The 17,496-nt window shown below is 43.2% G+C and overlaps 1 protein-coding gene and 1 long non-coding RNA gene across 2 annotated transcripts; both read right to left on the bottom strand.

Annotated features, from left to right (window-relative positions):
* Positions 1–272: 272 nt before the first annotated feature.
* LOC115590360 (gastrula zinc finger protein XlCGF7.1-like) lies at positions 273–9,363 on the bottom strand. Its single transcript, XM_030431710.1, has 2 exons — positions 9,054–9,363; positions 273–616 (listed from the first exon to the last, which is right to left on the bottom strand). The coding sequence occupies exons 1-2, from the start codon at positions 9,361–9,363 to the stop codon at positions 273–275; spliced, it is 654 nt and encodes a 217-aa protein (XP_030287570.1).
* A 1,325-nt stretch (positions 9,364–10,688) lies between these two features.
* Positions 10,689–12,266, bottom strand: LOC115590095 (uncharacterized). Its single transcript, XR_003985657.1, has 3 exons — positions 12,184–12,266; positions 11,997–12,088; positions 10,689–10,837 (listed from the first exon to the last, which is right to left on the bottom strand). It is a non-coding gene; the product is annotated as an uncharacterized LOC115590095 (long non-coding RNA).
* Between the last annotated feature and the right edge of the window lie 5,230 nt (positions 12,267–17,496).

Here is a 17,496-nt window from a genome sequence, read left to right as displayed (position 1 = left end):
AGTTGTTTCCAATGAGCAGGGAGCAGAATTTGGAGGAATGCGGTCCAGCTCATTCAGCACTGGACCGACCGGCACCGCCGGGAGCCAACGCTGCTGATCCCCCCTCAGTGTTTGTGACCACAGTCAGCAGCAACTGTGACCTCAGAACATTCGTCTGTAAAACTTCCAGAGCATCAAAATCTAAAAGAAGAATAAGAAACTCTGACACTTCAGGTGGACTTGAGTCCGTCCTCCGCTGCCTTCTCCACCTCCTGGTGGCTCTTCATGTGTGTCTACAGACAGTGGCTCTGAGTGAAGGCTCTCTTGCAGACGATGCACTCGTACGGTCTCTCTCCGCTGTGCGTCCTCATGTGGACTGTCAGATACGTCTTGCGAGCACAAGCTTTCCCACAAACCCCGCAGACGTACGATTTGACGCCCGTGTGGATTTTCATGTGTGCGGTGAGGTTGCTCATGCGATTGAAGTGCAGGCCGCACTCTGAGCACTGGTACGGCCTCTCCCTGGCGTGGATGATCATGTGTCTGTTCAGAGCTTCTTTAGATGACAGGCCCTTGCCGCACTCAGTGCAGGTGATCGTCACCTTGGTGTGTGTCCTCAGGTGAACCTTCAGCTCACCTATCGTGTAGAAGGTTTTGCAGCAAACGTCACAGAGAAATGCTTTGTCTCGCTCTGAGTGAATTTTCTCGTGCAGTTTCAGTTTCGCAGAAGTTCCTAAATGCTTCCCACAATAGTCCGGCAGATTAGTGAGATAATCGTTCACTTTCTGATACAAGCATCAAACTTGGCACAAATATTCTTTGGGAACAACTTTTTCCAAAAAGCCCGTTAGCCACACAAAAAAATCCAATATGGCCGCCAATTTCCAATACAACCGCCATTGAAAGCCATTAGACTTGGTATTTGACCTGGATTGAGATTGGATAATCATATTTTGATGATCTTGATATTTATATATAGGTGAAAGGATATGAGCTTTTTAACTCTTCGATAAAAAGTCAAAAAATGTGTTAAATTGTGAAGATAGACGGCAATGAATGGCAAAAATAATGCCTTTTTGTACAAATTTTCGTTAGTTTAGTTAATTGTTTTCTCACTGTTTTTGGCATTTTGTTTGTTTGTTTGTTTTGTTACATTTGATACATTTTATATCAATAGAATATTTAAAATGAATGAGAAATGATCACTGGTTTGAACTGAACAGGGCACACTTCCCAGGTTAAGTAGCAGGGCTCGACAGTGCGAATGTTTTGCTCGCATTTGCGAGTTGATTTTTTCCAGTGCGAAAAGAAAATTACATTCAGTCGCATCAGTGCGACTCCGACAGAAACTGTAGTACATGCACCGTTTTGCTGTTTAAGTGAGCACCGAGCAGTAAACACCCACACTTTTTCTGCCATTTATCCGCAGTTTTGCACAAACGCCTCTCTACAGTTGCTCACTTTCTCCGGCCGCTCTGTGTCTGCTTTCGCTGCAGCTGCTAGGGGTGGGTGGATTGATCCAAATATTGATAGTATCAATACCAAGGTGAGTATTGGTATCGGATCGATACTAGCGTGATGAGATCGATATTTTTGTTGTAGTTTTTCTTCTATAAATTCAGCAAATCACTTGTATTCCTTCATAGAGTTTGTGTGAGCGCAGCGCTCCTCTTCACTTCTCTCACTCCGCTCACTCAGGTTCACTGTAACTGGAACTTAAAAATATATACTTATATTGATATAGAGCCTACCTCAAACCTGAAGTTTGAATATGGCAGAATATAATAACACCTTTGTGTATCTGTTGAAGGACCACCATTATTTCTATTTAAGCTACATGCAGATAGGTTATAGATTTAGTTAAGTTAAATATAATTTTCTTATTTCGCTAAAATCTTTGTCCTGTGTTTCATCATTATCTTAATCATGCTCAACTAGTTAAAGGAAAAAGTAATAAATCACTCAATGATCAGTATCGGTATCAGTATTGGTATCGGCAATACTGGCCCTGTATTTACTTGGTATCAGATTGATACCAAAATTTGCAGTATCGCCCACCCCTGCCTCCTCTCCCTCTCCTGTTGCTGCTTCAAACATGACACCGGCTTTGGGACTGACCGGCTGATGATTGGCTGTTCTGCCTTAAGTCCCGCCTCTCTTGCTGTGTTAGATTTATTGTTCAGCTCGTGCTGATGATGCGGGAACTATTGTAAAATACCAAATAATAGCCGGACGTGTTTTTTGTTTCAATCACTTAACAGACCAGGCGTTTATTTGGGACAGGCGTTTAATTCCCTCCTCACCAAAATACGGGATGAAAATGTCACAAACTTCGCCAGCTTCTCTGTGAATTCTCTGGCATTATCCTGGGCACAACACATGAAAAAGGCGAAGAAGAAAAATGTGCAGTGTCAGTGGTCACGTCTTCTTCTTTGATGTTTTTTCAAAATAAATTAGACTCGGCATTTATTTGGAACCGGCGGTTATTTACCAAAATATACACCTTCACCCGGCGTTTAAAGGGGACCACATGATGTGTTTATAATGTGTTTATGTGTTTACAGCTGCTAATTTATGTAACGCTGTTACTGTGATGATACATGACAGTTAAATATTGAATCTGTCTATAATAACCACATCCTGACATGTAACTGTGATTTTTGATAATCTAAGTACTAATAATAACAATCATGACAAAAAATTAACAAAGACTGCAGATCAAGATAAGAAGCTGCAACTGGCAGTGAGCAGCTCTCTTTTCTGTTAGCAGTGAAGTGATGTACTCCATGACAGAACATTATAGAATATGATAATGTATACAACAACATTTAATGGTAAAATAAAAAGTACAGTTGCAGTAGGCTTCTATTATGAATATGAAGCATATATAGTTTATTATTATTATTATTATTATTATTATTATTATTATTATCACTACTATTTTTCTGCATATTCTTGACTTTGAATGGGAGCTGCTGTAAAGCATTTCTGTTTCTGATTCATATATTATGCAGTCAGTTGTCCACATTTTGAGTTAAATTAAATGAATCAAGACAGATGTCACATTTACATGTCAGGGTGTGGTTATTATAGGTGCCTTTAAAAAATGATCCACCGCGGTCAGCCTTTGCCAGAAACTGCCGACATACTTAACAATACATTACGCCGTCACGGTGGTTCAGCCAGGTATACTGATCCCTCCACATCGGGAGAAATAATGGTATTGTTTGTACAGTGCTTTCAGAAAATCAATCACCTGAAAAATGATAACAGAATTATAGGAGTGAGAGAAATGATACATCTCAAAATATTAAATATGTTGTAATTTCAATTTTGAAATTTTAATACTTGTTATTACGCAAACCCCTGTTACTTTTTGCCATCATTGCCAGATCATACTGATTTTGCAGGGACAGACTCTCTAAACAATTAAATGGGAACAATTTCAATAAATAAACAAGTCTTTTTTTTTTTTTTTTTCAAAAAAATAGTTATTTTCATTTACACATGGGGCCAGTAAAACTCGAATCTACTGGCCAAGCGGGCCAGGAAGAAGACATTTTTATGTTGGACACTGGGAGGCAGCCGGGGCTGCAGCTGTGAGGCTTTAAGACCTCCACACGAAGCAGCCTGGCCGTGTCCACAACAGAGGACCTGATGCGCATCAGCCTCGTGCGGCCTCCACTGGAGAGCTATGACCCAAGTCCAGCTGTAGAGAGGTGGCTTAGCTCCAAGTGGGTCAGGAGACCAGACTATGTTGACTGCTGGAGCAGGGACATTCTTCCAGTTTAAAAGAGCCAGTTATAACATAAAAAAAAAATGTTGTGTTCTACTAAATTTTTCAGCATGGTAGCACAGTGCTACTTGGAAAAAAGCTTAGCGTCAAGCCCTGAGTAAGTGCATGTTTTTCTTTATTCATTTTGTTTTCTTTTTGTTTGTATAGATTTTTTTTATTTCAATAGAACAGTGAGGTTTGATAGAAGGACAGCTTTGGTGATAATTTGCACTGTTCCTTCTCAGCATTTCCTCAATGCCCACTCCATCATCCAACCAGGACATGGACTGGCAACTGGTTGACTTCTTGAAAGAGTAGTATGTTAGTGGCAATCACTGGAATAACCATTGCTCTCAGGACTACATGGTTCATGAGTTGGAGGAGATTTCAACTCTTCCTTTAAATCTGTCTGACAAAGACAACACTTTCTCCAGTCAGTTTGAGATGCAGAACTCAGAGGATTAGAAGCAGCCATTATGTGTAATAGTTGAGGCCGAGGGGCTTTCCTTTTACCACCTAACCATACAAAATACAAAAGCACATTCAGATATGGGACACAACTAGGTTCAAACATCAAAGTGCCCTACACCTAGCCCGATCATTCATCTAGTGTGATCTGTACACCATCCAGGTAATTAAAGCCCCATTACACTTGGCTCAGCTTTCCTGCACTGGCACATCCTGTTAATTCAGGTGCGGCTAACTATATTACAACGAACTAAACTACTAGTTGGTAAATATAAAAGGCTAATTAGATAGCATTTGGGACACTAAGCTATACTTGCTATAACTACAGTTAGTACACTACAACTACGGTAAGTACTCTAATTCAGTGTTTTTCAACCTTGTTCCTCGGGGAACACTGTCCTGCATGTTTTAGATGTTTCCTGCTCCAACACACCTGATTCAAATGAATGCCTCCTCATCAGGCTTCTGCAGAGCTTGATGATTGGCCGATAATCAATCAGGTGTGTTGGAGCAGGAAACATCTAAAACATGCAGGATAGTGTTCCCCAAGGAACAGGGTTAAAAAACAGTGCTCTAATTAGCTGACACTGAACCTAATGTTGAGTCTCACAGCAATGATGCCACCAGTGTGCGCTGGTTGTGCTTTGACATCATGCCGTAGGCAAAATAAACTTAATAGCCAGTGACACTGGCCATTTCTGATTTTTTGTTTGAGGAGTATTGTGGTGTTCTGGGATGCATATCAGTAGAAATAACGCCATAGATTGTAATGGAATAACTCCGCACTTCATTTTCAGCTCATGGGCTGCATTATCTAGATATTCAACATTTAACCAAGTGTCCCAAATTTGACTAGTCAGAGCTATATTTTCCACTAGCAGGAGCTAGCTAGGAATAAGATGGATAAGCGCTGTCTGTATGGAGACTTATTATGATTCATGTAAATGCAGAACGTATGGTCAGGTCGGTGGTTGTTCAGGTGTGTTGGAGACACTTTTTTGACAGCCTCAGGGAGACAGGAGCCGACTGATCAGTCCAACTGCCTTTTTTGACGACGGTCGGAAGTCAGATAGGTGTGTGAAGGCCTTTATGAAGACATTTTTCAACATTTTGAGATTGATGAAACATTTTGAGTATAAAAAGATTTTGCATAATTGAAACTTCATGTGTGATGAAATTTTACAGAAAACTGTGAATATGAGTCGAAAAATGGCCGCCATCTTGAAAACTAGCCTTGAAATAGGGGTGGGCGACATATATCATTTGCGATAATATCGTCATTGTTGTCTTGACGAGGTGCAAATTTCCATTATCGAGTATTTTAATTACTTCGGCAAAAATATTGAAACGCACCTGGAAACTCCTCACATCCACTTAATACGAGGTGCAGCATCGCTCTCTCATAGCAGGATTCAGTCACACACCAGTGGGCCTACGTGATCACATGACCTCTCGCTAGCATCCTCCTTGCAACAGTTTAGCAGCGCGTCGTGATGGCAGAGAGAAAATCCAGGCGCCTCCAGTCCCTGAAGCTACCGGTACTTCGGATGATTGTTGTGTCCGCTTGTTAGCTAGCGCCAAGCTAGGAGCGGTTGCTACTTTCAAATTAAAAGCCCCCCGCTAAGAACCCAGTTCTAAACTCTGATTGGGTAAAATGTAACGCTCTTATTTTGATGACAAATTCTTTGTCTCACTGTTCACAGCCGAACTTCGAGCTTCACGTCACGTCACATGTTTACACCGAACCCAGAGGTGGCTTTTGGAAAAGGAGGAATATTTTAGAATGACAGGGCAGCAAATTGCCGCCCTAACCTTGGAGCAAATGTGCCGTCTTTTCTATCTAAAAATGGCTGTGGACAGACTGGTGTTTTTGGCTCATAATCTGAAGTAGCCTAATCAGTGAACTGTTAGCCTAGAATGTTATTTGTTCAAAGTTCTGCAAAGTTTCTGGCATCTGTCCATAGCTGTGATAATACTGGGTATTTTTTCTTAGAATGGTGGATTTTTTTTCAACATTAATGTCATTTGTTTACAAATCTCTATATTTTTGAACAATATTTGAGAAAACCCTTAGTGAAGCTTTTAAGCAAATGTCTCTTTTGGATTTTTTTGTTGTTGTTGTACAATCCTGGATGGAACTTGAAGTTAGTCATTTGTTTAATAAGGCCATAAGATAGACTTGATGATGCGCAATAATTCTCAAAATATGCATAGAGCACTTTGCACTGTTACAAATGCTACTGTTTTTATTTTATCATATGCTCTTGTTTGTCTGCACTGCAGCACAATTTACCTGACTATGGAGCCAGAACGGTGACTTTAAAATTTGGCATCCAAAAAAAAAAAATGGCATTGAAAACAAAACCAATACTGAAAAAAGAAACATTGTCATTGTAACACTTGTATTGAAAACAGTTGTATTGGCATTGAAACAAGTATTGGCCTGAAAAAAGAAACTAATTCAAATAATTCAAATCCGAAAATCTTATCATTTTATTTTATTGGGATTTTTTTGTATTTTTCAATGACAATCTTCAGATTTTTTCTTCATGTCACTTTTTTTTCAGTGACAGATTTTTTTTACAATGTCAGTTTTTTTTCAGTGTCACTGATTTTCAGTTTCAACTTTCTGTCACTGTTTTGGCATCGAGAGGGAGGGGCCTGAGGGGAGGGGTAAGTAGAGCGTGGTTTGCATATCATTTGAGAAGGTAATGGCAGCAGCCTGCGGGAAGGCGGGGCTGGACGGTCCAGCCATAATACACCATTTAGCGCCCGTGTGCCGGCCGTCTCTGGGCAGCACAGAGTCCAACTACCTCGCAGACTTTTCTTCATGCTCTCTCCTGATGTGTCAAAGTCTCTGTGTATCTGGTTCTGTCCCGGAGCTCTCAAGCCCCGCTCCTATATGCATATGGAGTGTGGTAGTAGTACCGGGCACTGAGCACGGAGCATTAGCCACAGTTAGCACAACAGTAGAACAGCCTGTTGCTCCGAGCCGGGACTGCAGCACCGACTGCAGCGTTCTGGTCTGCTCCCCGAACTCTGTGCCACCGCACCGCTACCGGAGACCGGAGCTCCTGAGCTCCCCTATAAACTCAGTTCATGTGAATAATATCACTATTCCTACAATGACTCCTTTGAGTCGAAGCGAATAAACTCAACACGTCAGTATGCGGGTAAAGTCAGTGATTGTGCTACTGTGGTTCATAGTAAAGTACAACAGACGGCTGTAATCAAGTAACAGACACATATTTTCATAACTGACTGACTTTTCTCCCAGCACTCTCCTTTATTGTCCGGTCTTTGTATGTGTGTGCAGCAGTGCGGTGTTACAGAGCTCGGGGAGCAGACGGAGCGCTGCTGTCGGCGAGGCAGCCCCGGCTCGGAGCGACACAGCTGGGGCTAATGCTCGTTAGCTCCATACTACTACCACACTACATACGCATATAGATACCGGAGCTAGGGAGGTCCGGTCTCCGGTAGTGGTGCGGTGGCACAGAGCTCGGGGAGCAGACCAGGGCGCTGCTGTCGGCGCTGCAGCCCCGGCTCGGAGCAACAGGCTGTTCTACTGTTATGCTAACTGTCGCTAATGCTCCGTGCTCGGCACTCCGGTACTACTACTACCACACTCCATACGCATATAGGAGCGGGGCTCGGGAGCTCCGGGACAGAACCAGATACACAGAGACTTGGACACATCAGCAGAGAGCTTGAAGAAAAGTCTGCGAGGTAGTTGGGCTCTGTGTTGCCCAGAGACGGCCGGCTACAATTTGGTAAGATTGTCATTGAAAAACACAAAAAAAAATCCCAATAAAATAAAATGATAAGATTGTCGGATTTGAATTATTTGAATTACTTTCTTTTTTCAGTGCCAATACTTGTTTCAATGCCAATACAACTGTTTTCAATACAAATGTTTCAATGACAATGTTTCTTTTTTCAGTACTGGTTTTGCCAATTTTTTTTTTGGATGCCAAATTTTAAAGTCACCGTTCTGGCTCCATACCTGACAGCTGAATGTTTACAGAATTCAATATTTCTACATTGTAGTTCAATTATTGAGTACAAAAGTACAAAAATGGAGAGTCTTTCTTTTATTTGTACTTGAATGCTAAAGTTTAAAGAAAATAAATTAGTGTTTTTCTTAAAGTTGAAATCTGTTCAACTTTTCACACCGCTGGGCACTCGGAAAAAGAGTTTTTGAGAGCCCTCAGCGCTAAAGGATATCGACAGATGATCATTATCGCCAAAATCCCCCAAAATATCGAGATATTGTTTTTTGCCCATATCGCCCACCCCTACCTTGAAACAGTTTTTTTAGTTGCATCATTGGATTTGTCTACTCAAAATACATACAATTCGATGTCTAGATCTTTTAAATATGCCCAGCCATTACCATTCTACAATAAAAAAGGGGTTTTGGTACATTTTATGTGGCCGCCATCTTGAAAAATGGCCACCATATTGGATTTTCAGGTGGCTAACAGGCTTTTCTCAAAAAGTAGGGTCTCTGCATTATTCATGCCAAATTTGGTGCTTGTATCACAAAGTGAACGATTGTTCTGGAATTTGGACTTAATCTGCCGGACTACAAACCTGACAGCAAAAGTGTTTTATCCCCACGTGTAACAACTTGTGTCAGGACAGCGCTCGGAAGTCGGCGATGGATTTGCCGCAAATGTTGCAGCAGTAGATCTTCTTTCCTGTGTGGCTGCTGCTGTGGATCCTCAGCTAGCAGCAGTGAGGAAAGACTTTCCACAGATGTCACAGCTGTGTGTCTTCAGGTGAGTTTGAAGATGACTTCTCAGCTCGTCTGCAGACTCTGAACTTTCACCACACGCTCCACAAAGCCTCTCCGGATCGTCCACGTGAGTCCAGGCGTGTTTGATCAATATGTTCTTTGACCTGTGCAGAGCCTGGCAGACTTTACAGGACAGAGCAGCGTCACTGTTTTCAGTCGACGCCTCCTTCTGTTTCCGTCTCTTTGTTTTGTCTCCCAGATGTTTGACTCGCCACTTTCTCGTCGTCTTCGATGGTCTCGGTTCAGCTTGGTCCTCACTCAGCTCCTTGTCATTCTTGTCTGGCTTCCATTCATCATCTCCGTTGTCTTCTTCCTCCACCTCATCATCATCATCTCCCCACATAGCAAAATTGGTCTGGCCCAGCTCTGGCCCACATAAGGCACTTGCACTCGGCTGACATACCGCAAAGAATGACGGCCCCCCAGTGGCCCGGATATGGTTTGCCAGAGCTGGCTCACACATGGGCCAGCTCTGGGCCAACTGCAAACACACACAGTTGGTCCAGAACTGGCCCATGTGTAAGCCAGCTCTGGCAAACCAGATCTGGGCCACTGGGGGGCCGTCATTCTTTGCGGTATATCACCCGAATGCAAGTGCCTCAGTTGGTCCAGAGCTGGCCCATGTGTGAGCCAGCTCTGGCTAACCAGATCTGGGCCACTGGGGGGCCGTCATTCTTTGCGGTATGTCACCCGAATGCAAGTGCCTCAGTTGGTCCAGAGCTGGCCCATGTGTGAGCCAGCTCTGGCTAACCAGATCCGGGCCACTGGGGGGCCGTCTTTCTTTGCAGTATGTCAGCCGAATGCAAGTGCCTCAGTTGGTCCAGAGCTGGCCCATGTGTAAGCCAGCTCTGGCAAACCAGATCCGGGCCACTGGGGGGCCGTCATTCTTTGCGGTATGTCACCCAAGTGCAAGTACCTCAACTGGCCCAGAGCTGGCCCATGAGTGAGCCAGCTCTGGCTAACCAGATCTTGGCCACTGGGGGGGCGTCATTCTTTGCAGTATGTCAGCCAAGTGCAAGTGCCCCGTGTGGACCAGAGCTGGGCCAGACGTCAGTCTAATCCATGCTGCATCTGGCCCGGATTAAAAACAACAGAGGTACAATTATACAAATGACTTTATTTTCACAGCTAATTTCCAAAATACATTTCCAATATTGAATAATCAATGCAAAGTGTTATCAGATAAGTGCAATATGCATCGGAACATTCAGTACTTTTTTCACAATTCAAAAAGCGGCAACATTTTAACACTGAAAAGTTGCATAGCTGGCAGTATATGACTGCAGCCATGCTGCATTCATGGTAAACACACATCCTTTATAATAAAAGCATAGTATCAGAAATTATAGACTTCAAAATAAAACTCTGAGATTTTTCCATTCACATGTACGACCATCAGTTGAGAGCCACTAACATAGACTGTTCAAAAACATACAATGCAGCGGAATGTTGCATAATACCTTAACATATACTTACAACATATCTGTCAGCAAACACAACATGTCAAGAGTCTACAGAACATTATTACAAATTTAACATTCACTGCCATATCTTCAGTTTAAAAACCAACACTGAACATTTTAGACAAAACAACTTGGCACAGACTTTCACACCATGCATAGAAACATTACGTCTCCATGTGTACCACCAGCAGTAGCACCTTACAAAAGGTGAAGAGAGTTCAGATCAAAAGTCTAAAATGCATTACGCATGAGAGCTTCTCTCACTGTCCATCATTCTCATTTACTCACTTCCTCCGCTGTTCCCATCAGGTGCTTTCTGCAACCATTTTGTAATCCTGGTCTCGATTTCTTGGTCTGTGGCATCAGAAGTCAGACACACACATACAAACACACAAATTAATGAATATCACAGTACAGTTCACAAGTGACACATCTGATGACTAGCCAATAAATATGATTGGCACTACATTCCAACAGCCATCAGTGTGTTTGGCCATTAACATGCCCCCCCCCCCCCCCCCCCCCCCCCCCCCCAATGCATTGAATGGAAAAGAAATTCATGAAACTATTTAACAGTTTTTTTACTTTATTTAAATTTTGTGATGACGAATGCAATCACATTGCTGCAATTTAAGTTGTTAGAATACACATATAAAGCACTAGGGATGTTCCTGATTAAACGACTGGTCATGTGAATGTTTCAAACATCGCTTGTCGTCACCAGAAATAGTGTAATCTAGTGTAAAAGGTGGCAGCGAGTCCGGCAGTATCTCGACATAGAAAATGAAAATATGGATGTAGCCTGTGTCAGAGTAAACTGGCATACCGGTATAAGTGCTCGACCGGAGCAATGCATAACCACATTCAGTACCCACATCACACACACATTCACATCAGCCTGCTTGTAGATCTTGCCAAACAAATTTCTACAACATCCCCCCCTCAGAGAAGAAAATAACAGCTGCACCCCCCCAAATAATTATTATTGCTATCATTACTGTTAATATTTTTGCTGTTGCTATACGTCATGTTCCATGCATTGTCAGACATTGGGATGGCATTTAGCTCGGCAGCAGCAGCTTCTCCATCATCACTGAACACAACTGAACTCCGTTTTTATTTAAATGAGGAGCTGTTTGATAGATACCATTGATCCCACTGTTCAACAACCAAATGCTGATATAGTTGGCACTTAGTGGCACACATTAATGAACTGAACTATGTTAATGAAATGTGTCATCTTCTCTGACCACTGACATGCTGTGTGGCTACCGTTAGCAGTGCTAGCAGCAGCCTGCTCTCCGTGCAGGATAACATCCACATCTGATGATTTTCCAACTTTTACTAAATCATTAATAATTAGATGCTAAAATCATAACATTCCATCCATTTCTACATAGGCACTCTTTAAAAAAAAAAGAAAAAAATAATTAAAATACCACTGAGCCATCAGCTATTCTGGATTGCACAACCTCATCTCAAACAGGCTGGGCTTTGAAACAGTTTTCTTTACCTTGTAGGCCTTGATTAGCTCCTCTGTTTTTCACCAAGATAGAGAATGAGGCCTCTGATCACATCCTCTCTTCTGGACTCAATGCTGTTGTGCTATAAAAAAAGAAAGGAGATCATGCTAAGTACAAACATCAGAATGCTAATATATAACTAACTATTTAACTGCAATAAGTACATGCCTCATTTACCATGTCACAGGTCTCATCAAGTTTCTTCCCAACAGCTTAGAGGCTCAACAGCCTGGGTGTGTATTGGTCCAACTTCCCCAGTAATGTGAGATCTTGAGATACAGAAAAAAAGAATCACAGAGACACAGAGCAACAAAAACAGAACAGAGTCATGCATTTTATTCTGACAGCCTCATCAGGCTTACTTTTGCTGCATTTTAGACTGGGCTGTCACGACATTTTTTTCAGTGAAAGACCAGAATCTCTGCCCCCAAAAATTACTTTTTGTCTGGTCCATAAACTGAAATAATCTAACATGTGTCCACTTTCCCCACAACAATTGTTTTTGCATACCTTCACCAGTGTGCTTGACACCATAAATCATCTGATAAGCACACAATGACATAGTAACTGACCACTAAAGAGATCGTCTATGCAGCACGCATCTCACTCTGCCCCCTGTACAGTGGGCGCTCTATTTGAGAACTCGGCGCAGTGTATCACCTGCAGCGTGGCTCGCTCTGCCCTCTGCTGCGGTTCGTGGCTAACAAGCAGACCTAACTTAACAACCTAGATGTAGGCTAAGTTACCTGCTAGTTAGCAGCCACCGCTGCGACCAAAAACCGGCCACACAAACCCAAACACACACGGCCGACTTACAGCTAACACTCCTCGCTAACGGGACTAGCTAACGGCTAACCCCGTTAGCGAGGGGTAGCCCCGTACACCGGGGTGTTAGCCGTTAGCGAGGGGTGTTCGCGGCACCAGGCGCCCCTCGCTAACGGCTACTGCCTCGCTAACGGTGTTAGCCATTAACGGTTAGCCGTTAGTGAGGAGTTACCGAGGGGCGCCGTGTGTCGCGAACACCCCTGGCTAACAGCTAACCCCCCCGGTGTTAGCCGATAGAGAGGGATTCTGCACAGTGCCATAGATAGAAATGCATACTAACGTTAGTTTACTCTATCACTCTGGTTCTGCATGCAGCCATAAACCGGCACCCAGCGCTGTCTGATTAACGTAATGTGAAAGAAAAAACACATCCATGCTTACTTTAAATCATAGTCACTTGCAAACGTCAGGTTCAAATTACATTTGAAGCAAGTATTTTAAAACTTGCTAACATTTGTTTCAAGTTACACAGAAGTCTGTTGAAGCCACTGTTGTTAATTACAAATTACATCAAGTGCCTCCAGTTATTTTACTTATTTCTACAACAATGTAAAACCTGAAAGATTGTAGTAAGTAACCAACTATATCAATAACATTAACTAAATTCTTACCTTAACAGTTCAGACTCCCATTTTTCAAATTTCTCCTTTTGTCTTTGCTCAGGCGTTTGGCGCGAATACCCAGAATGCACCACAGGGGGGGGAGGGCAGTCGGAGTAAATACAAAGTGTAGAAGATTTGTTGATCCGCTTACATACAGCTTGTTAGGGAAAACAATCAAAATGACTTGTGTTTTTAACAAATGTAGAATAATTCACAACTTGCTATATTCATGTCTAGAGACAAACTTTGTTTTGTATTGTTATTATCACAGGATTAATTATTTTACAATTATTTATTCTTAGATTGACTTGTTTCAGTGTATAGAAACGCCTGTAGGAACCAATAAGACTTATGTGGGAACCATTAAGACTCCTATAGAAGACTCCTGTAGGAACCATTAGACTCCCGTAGGAAACGTTAGTAGGGACCGTTGAAGTCCTGTAGATTTGTGTAGGAGATATTAGAACCTTAGAAAAACAAACCAAACCATTAGGACAACATAAGTAGCCATTAGAAACCAGTAGAAACCACCAGGAACCATTAGAAACCAATAGAATATGCCTAATGGTTTGTCTGATTTTTTTCAGCAGGGTACATATCTGGGCCACATACAACTAACCACAAATAGCCCACATTTGGCATGCCATTACATAAACGGTGCCATCATTGCCAGACCTGGCCCACATCTGGCTAACATTCTATTTACCAGGTCAGAAATAGGCCAAAAGTGCCGGCTTGATGCCAGATCTGGCCCAGACCTGTCTGTTACAGATCTGGGCCACATACACCTAACCACAATTGGCCCACATTTGGCATGCCATTACATAAACATTGCCATCATTGCCAGACCTGGCCCACATCTGGCTAACATACTATTTACCAGGGCAGAAATAGACCAAAAGTGCCGGCTTGATGCCAGATCTGGCCCAGACCTGTCTGTTACAAATCTGGGCCACATACACCTGACCACAATTGGCCCACATTTGGCATGCCATTTCATAAACAGTGCCATCACTGCCAAACCTGGCCCAGACCTGTCTGTTACAGACCTGGGCCACATACACCTAACCACAATTGGCCCACATTTGGCATACCATTACATAAACGGTGCCATCATTGCCAGACCTGGCCCACATCTGGCTAACATACTATTTACCAGGTCAGAAATAAGCCAAAAGTGCCAGCTTGATGCCAGATCTGGCCCAGACCTGTCTGTTACAGATCTGGGCCACATACACCTAACCACGATTGGCCCACATTTGGCATGCCATATCATAAACGGTGCCATCACTGCCAAACCTGGCCCAGACCTGTCTGTTACAGACCTGGGCCACATACACCTAACCACAATTGGCCCACATTTGGCATGCCATTACATAAACGGTGCCATCATTGCCAGACCTGGCCCACATCTGGCTAGCATACTATTTACCAGGTCAGAAATAGGCCAAAAGTGCCAGCTTGATGCCAGATCTGGCCCAGACCTGTCTGTTACAGATCTGGGCCACATACACCTAACCACGATTGGCCCACATTTGGCATGCCATATCATAAACGGTGCCATCACTGCCAGACCTGGCCCAAATCTGGCTAACATACTATTTGCCATGCCAGATGTAGGCCAGAGGTGCCGGCTTGATGCCGGATCTGGCCCGGACCCCCTTGCTATGTGGGTCCATGTTCTCCTTCGCTCTCAGCAGCAGCGCAGGCAGATGAAGAGCCACTAGAGTCCTGTGATACTCCACATTGTTGCCCGTCTCCCTCCACCTTCACTTGTTGCTGTCTTGAGTTGCCGGAATGATGATCCGCTTTGTTGCTCTCCACTTTTTCGACAGGACTGTGGTCGGAACTGAAGGTAGAAAACAGTGTCATTTATTTAAAGTGAAACTCTCACCAAAAAGCAACCGAGGCTTTATTTGCGACTGAATATGAGTCAAACCTTCGTGTAAAAGCATAATTACGACGTAAGACGCACTTGGAAAATTTACCGTACTTGGGTTTTGGGCACGTTAATTTTGAACAGGAGTGCTCGGGGCAGGGATACGATGGCATCAAAATCTCTATTTTCAAAACAGTAAGAAGGCTCGACACAACATGAAACTTTGCTCGTAGCATCACCAGGGTCTCTACACATGAACACGAGCATTGAGAACATTATTTGTGTAAGTGTCGATCCCCGAGTGCGACCTGACAGGCAAGCTTGAGGAGTGGTTCACCTTTACTCTCCTGTAGACTTGTAGTTCCTGAGACCGGTCTTGGTCTCGAGACCGGTCTCGAGACCACTTTTTAGTGGTCTTGGTCTTGTCACGGCCTTGACAGTCTTTGGTCTCAGTCTTGTCTCGGTCTCGGGTCTCTCGGTCTCGCAATGTCTCGGACTGGCTGAGCGGTCTCGAAGGGATTTGCAACCTATAATATCACAGTTATTTTTTTTTTTTTGATATCATTATACGCCCCCTTCAAGTGGTATCAATCACATGCACTTTGTGACACAGAGGGCGTTGGCGCTCGTCCTCTCAACCTTTTGAACTGTTTGCCAAATGAATTGCTTTGACTTCAGCTAACGAAAGGCTGTAGCATTGGTCGTCTGTTTGGATTTCAGTGTTTCCCGCTGAAAACCACCACCACCATCACCATGGGAGGAAGGGAAAGGGGGGTGTATGGCACGGTATGGTTTTGTACGGTGTCACTGCACACAGTCCTTCTGTCAATCAGTGAGAGCACACGCACACACACACGCTTGCTCCCTCTCGTGCCTACATGATCAACATGCAATGCAGCCTTATTTTATTAATATATATTTTATTTTATTAAATGTTTGATGTGGTACATGTATGTATAATGTGTGATGTGGTTAACACGGTTAAGTCATCTTCTGTGTGGCCCTATGAGGCTATCATGCCACTGCAGCTGCAGAATGGTTTAGGCTACAGATTCTGTAGACAACAACATCAGACCTTATAGAGTAGAAGTCTATTTTCTGTTAAGATTGGTTTCATTTCTTATCAACAATACACACAAGTTAGTTGGCTGACAGGAGGAGCAGGCATAGTGCTGCAGTTATGCAAAAAGATGAAGTCAAATACAGAGATGATCTGTTCATGTGTCATACTGGATTGGATTTAGGTTTCATAATACAAAGACCTGATTTTCATATCACTTGCAAGACAGTTTGTTGTGGTTGAATATGAACAGATGTCTTACAGATGTCTCTTTCCCTATTTTGCAGGTACTTGGAGTACAAAGCAGGACCTGCATCACTGGCGATGGCAGACACCACACAGCAGACAATATCTTCCTTTGCGCAAAGAGTCCACTTATATGCTCCAAATTCATCCAGGCAACAGGCCATTACATAAGCCATCCTCCAGGACCTTGTCATTGGATGCTCTCTGCCCCTGTCTCTAGTAGAAAATCCAAATTTTAGACACTTTCTTTCTGTCATGGACTGCAAATACACTCCTGTGTCTAGGACCAGCTTGACAGAGAAGCAGATACCTTATCTAGTCAGTAAGGTTAAGGATGACATCATCAAAGCGCTGGAAGCTCAGGCAAGTGTTGCACTTACAGCCGACTCAGAGCAACCTGAAAGTGACAGTGATGACCTTGATGATGAAATGATGTGGGAGGAACATGTAGAAGACTTTGAACAGCCGTGGTCATCAGGTGAGCGCTTGTCTTGCTTCGCACACTCGCTCCAAACTGGTTGTCAGTGATGGCATGAAAGAAGTGAAGGCAATAGCAAGAGCCATTGCTAAGGCCACCAAGTTCACAACCCTGCTTCACAGCAGTTCTAAGGTCAGAGACATGTTTGAGAACCCACTTTGGGGCTAATAAATCTATCCCGGCAGCTAACAACACATGCTGGAATAGCACCTTAAAACAGTTAAAAGCTCTCACCACACTTGACCACCGGGATGTCAGAGAAATGTGCAGCAAATGTGATCCAGAAAATATTGCATTTTCAGTCCGAGAATGGGCCCAGCTGAAAGACCTTTGTACTGAGCTTGAGCCTTTTTCTGAGGCAACAGACCTCACAGAGGGAGACACTGTGGTTACCATCAGC

Source organism: Sparus aurata, chromosome 10, assembly GCF_900880675.1.
Source record: "Sparus aurata chromosome 10, fSpaAur1.1, whole genome shotgun sequence".
Lineage (NCBI taxonomy): Eukaryota > Metazoa > Chordata > Actinopteri > Spariformes > Sparidae > Sparus > Sparus aurata.
Note: the sequence above shows the minus strand (reverse complement) of the source record. Positions and strands in the feature narration are given on the sequence as shown.